At 32.6% G+C, this 3,499-nt stretch overlaps 1 protein-coding gene across 1 annotated transcript in view; it reads right to left on the reverse strand.

Annotated features, from left to right (window-relative positions):
- The window catches only part of LOC107677299 (mitochondrial Rho GTPase 2), a 15,689-nt gene that overhangs the window by 9,337 nt on the left and 2,853 nt on the right, over nucleotides 1-3,499 (reverse strand). Inside the window, exons 5-9 of the mRNA XM_016472157.1 lie at nucleotides 2,819-2,872; nucleotides 2,686-2,738; nucleotides 2,493-2,601; nucleotides 1,778-1,879; nucleotides 1,578-1,676 (exon numbers count right to left, since the gene is read on the reverse strand). Coding sequence (XP_016327643.1) covers nucleotides 1,578-1,676; nucleotides 1,778-1,879; nucleotides 2,493-2,601; nucleotides 2,686-2,738; nucleotides 2,819-2,872 — 417 coding nt within the window. The remainder of the gene's footprint in view (nucleotides 1-1,577; nucleotides 1,677-1,777; nucleotides 1,880-2,492; nucleotides 2,602-2,685; nucleotides 2,739-2,818; nucleotides 2,873-3,499) is intronic.

Genomic DNA, 3,499 nt, shown 5'->3' on the forward strand with positions numbered 1-3,499 from the left:
CACTAGACAGTGACCATGTGCTGATTCTGAATGCGTCTCTCACAGACTGACAAAGGAGTATACTTTAAAGGCTTGTGCACTCAACTGTTTACGAAATGGAGCTTTGTGCTCGTGTATCCTACCTCTCTCATTCGGCACAAATCCAAATATTCCATAATATTTCTATATTTGCGATGTAACGTATCTGAATGCTAAATTATTATTTATTATGTAAATTATAGGCTTTGTACTTCAGGCGCGTTCCAACGGTGACACAGAGGCGAGCACGCTGATGTTTGGTTCACTGTATTTTATTTTGATGAAGTACCAACTGCGCTGTCAAGTTAGCAATGCTGGAACTGATGTGTTTTGTGTGTGTGTGTGTGCGCTGGCGCGATCACTTCAACTGTTGCCTTATACCAGCAGAATCAACTTTAAACACTTATTGTCTTATTAATAATGCATCACTGTATAAAGGTCTGCTTTTATTTGTGTACACTCACAATGAAAACAAAACATTGTGCTTTTGTAAAATAAAGAAAACAAATAGGATGTAGCTTTCTGTGAACAAATTAAGCCTGTCACAAAAATGAACTGAAACTCAGTGTATATAGGCTACGTTACGTGTCGCACTGTTTTTTTCCCTTGTTTATCTGTAAACTAAATCAAATATATTTCAAGAATTTATTCCTTGTATGTATATATGTACTGCAGATTTTATATATATAACAATGCAATAATATTTAGTATTTGCACATCTAGGTGGAATTTTTTCTTAATTTGCACTACTGTCTGTTCAAAATAAATTAAAAGAAACCAAGCATAGTAGATTTGTTTTTTTCCCCTGTTGTACCGAAATCGTATCGAACCGTGACATCTGTGTACCGTTCCACCCCTAATATATATATATATATATATAATCAAACCTACTGAAATAGTGTTGTTATTGTTAACTAAAACTATTAAAAAAATTGTTAATTGAAGTAAAAAATAAATGAAAAAAAAATGACAAATGTTACCTTGTCAATTAACTGAAATAAAATACGTTTAGATTGAAACAATAAAACTAAAACTGAAAAACATCAAAGCTAAATAGAAATATTACAAAAAAGCAATAAAAATGAAAGAAAAAAAAAAATTACTAAAAATGTAAACTATACTTAAAATGAAAACTGAAAATCTAAAAATAAAAGCTAATTCAAAATAATAATTACTAAAATTGTATATAAATAAAACAAAAATATCACTTAAAGACAACAAAAGAACACAAACACAATTATTTCATTTATTTAACCCATTTAAAATTCTTAATAAAGGCCTCAAAGCAACTGCACATAATTAATCTAAAGAAAAATATGAAATATTAATTAGAAATATAATTTTTAATAATCTTTCACCTAACTTTAATAACTTTGTGTACATTTTAAACACCTTTTTGGCTGACAGATAGACAGGGAAAATATGTTGAATAAGCTTTACATCAAATTTTCCTGCCTTACATTATTTTCTGCTGTATAATCCATTTCAGTCCAAAATCGGCCTCATTAAGGAAGTGAATTAAATGAGTTAAAATTGTCGTTTCTTTTTTGTTTGCTCACCTGAAAGCAGTTGAGTTCAGCGTCACTGAGAATGTGATCATTATCCTGATCAGAGATGCTGAAGATCCGACTCAGAGCTCGAACACACTGCAGCTTCAGCTACACAAAAAAATGCATAACACGCACAAACATTCATAAATCTTACATGAACTCATAAGATGAAGCCGGGCAGAGATGTAGCAGTGCGTGCGTGTGTGTACCTGTTTGTCTTCAGGGTCGTAGAGCGGAGCAGTCGGGTGTAGAACGGCCTTCTGGGCGTAATAAAAGAGCTCGGAAATATTCTTCAGATTCTTAGCTGAGCACTGCAGACATAAATGCATCATCATATAATCATATATAATATATCATATACTCATAATCAGCATTTTTAGCCACCTAGGCTAAAAAGATGCCATCTAGGTAGAATGCTCACTAGGGTTTAAGAAAGATCCATTACATTTTCAATATTCAGTACTTCATCAGTAACCAAAAACACTTTAAATTATTAACTAAACAGGTATTTTTTTGCTCTATTGAAATAGAGTTTCAATATATACAAACAATAACATTCACAAAGCCAAATTCGACTTTTTGCACAGCCCTAGTTTTAACAAACAACATTCAGAAGAACGAGCCAGTATAAAGAGTTAAGCCAATCACAGCAGCGGTCATTTATATAGAGAATTCTTAAAGGCACAGTTGCAAAAACAGCGTCAGGTCAGAGACAGAGAGAGGGTCAAATATAGTCATGAAAAATGTAATTATGATTTTCTATAGCGAGAAACCTCGACTAATTTTAATAAGATGATCTCAGGAGAAAACTAAACTAAAAAAGTGTGATAAATGACCCTTTTCATACATTCATGCGAATCTATATGAGATATGTGTGAAATATGTTGAAGATTTATTTGAGTTTGTGCGGTCAGCGGTTCGAACCTCTACACAGGTCTCAATCTCTGAAAACTGGTTCATGATTGGCAGGATGCTTTCCATGGAGCTGCCGGAGCGCAGGTCGGACTTGTTGCCCACGAGGATGATGGGAATCCTACGGCAACAAAGAGGGCCATTTTTTATGGAACTCCTAAAAAATGCAGATGCACTCACATAAGAACGGCATCCATAAACATACTTGCTTCCTTTTTCAGCACCACCGTTCACCAGCGGAATCCATTTAGTCCTGATCTGAGAGAAAAAAACACACGGATAAAATCAGTTCAGGGAAAATATATGACAAAAATATACTGATAATGTTAAATTGATACCTTGTCAATGGTTTCCTCTTGTGTGACATCATAAACCACACACACAACATTGGCCTACAAATGAGAAAACAATCATATGAAATTCATATAATAATCACATACAATTTACACACACATTTTACACATACGCGCGTGCACGCGTGTGTGTGTGTGTACCTATTTAACCATATTTTGGGGACAAATTTGTTCCCAAAAGTGAGCAAAACCTGACAAAATCGTCAAAAACCTCCATTTGGGGACGTCCTCATTTGTAAAACTGGTATAAAAATAAAGTAAACAAAGTTTTTTGAAATTGTAAAAATGTAGAAAGTTTTCTGTGAGGGGTAGGGGTGGGTTTAGGTTAAAAAGTGTATAACTATCTGTATATAAAAACAATAGAAGTCTATGTAATGTCCCCATTTAGATAGCTAAGTAAACGTGTGTGTGTGTATATATATATATATATATATGCATTTATTTAATCAAAAATACAGTAAAAATAGTAATATTTATGTTTATATTTATTTAATATATAGTGAAATATTACTGCTTTGGTGCTCAATAAATATTTCTTAACTATTATTACTATAAATGTTGAAAACAGTTTTTGTTGCATAATATTCTTGTGGAAATTGTCATAACCCAAAGGTTTGGGGTTAAATAAGATTATATATTTAACCCCAAATTATATATATATATATA

The sequence above is a fragment of the Sinocyclocheilus anshuiensis genome, unplaced genomic scaffold (genome assembly GCF_001515605.1).
Source record: "Sinocyclocheilus anshuiensis isolate Anshui unplaced genomic scaffold, SAMN03320099.WGS_v1.1 scaffold392, whole genome shotgun sequence".
Lineage (NCBI taxonomy): Eukaryota > Metazoa > Chordata > Actinopteri > Cypriniformes > Cyprinidae > Sinocyclocheilus > Sinocyclocheilus anshuiensis.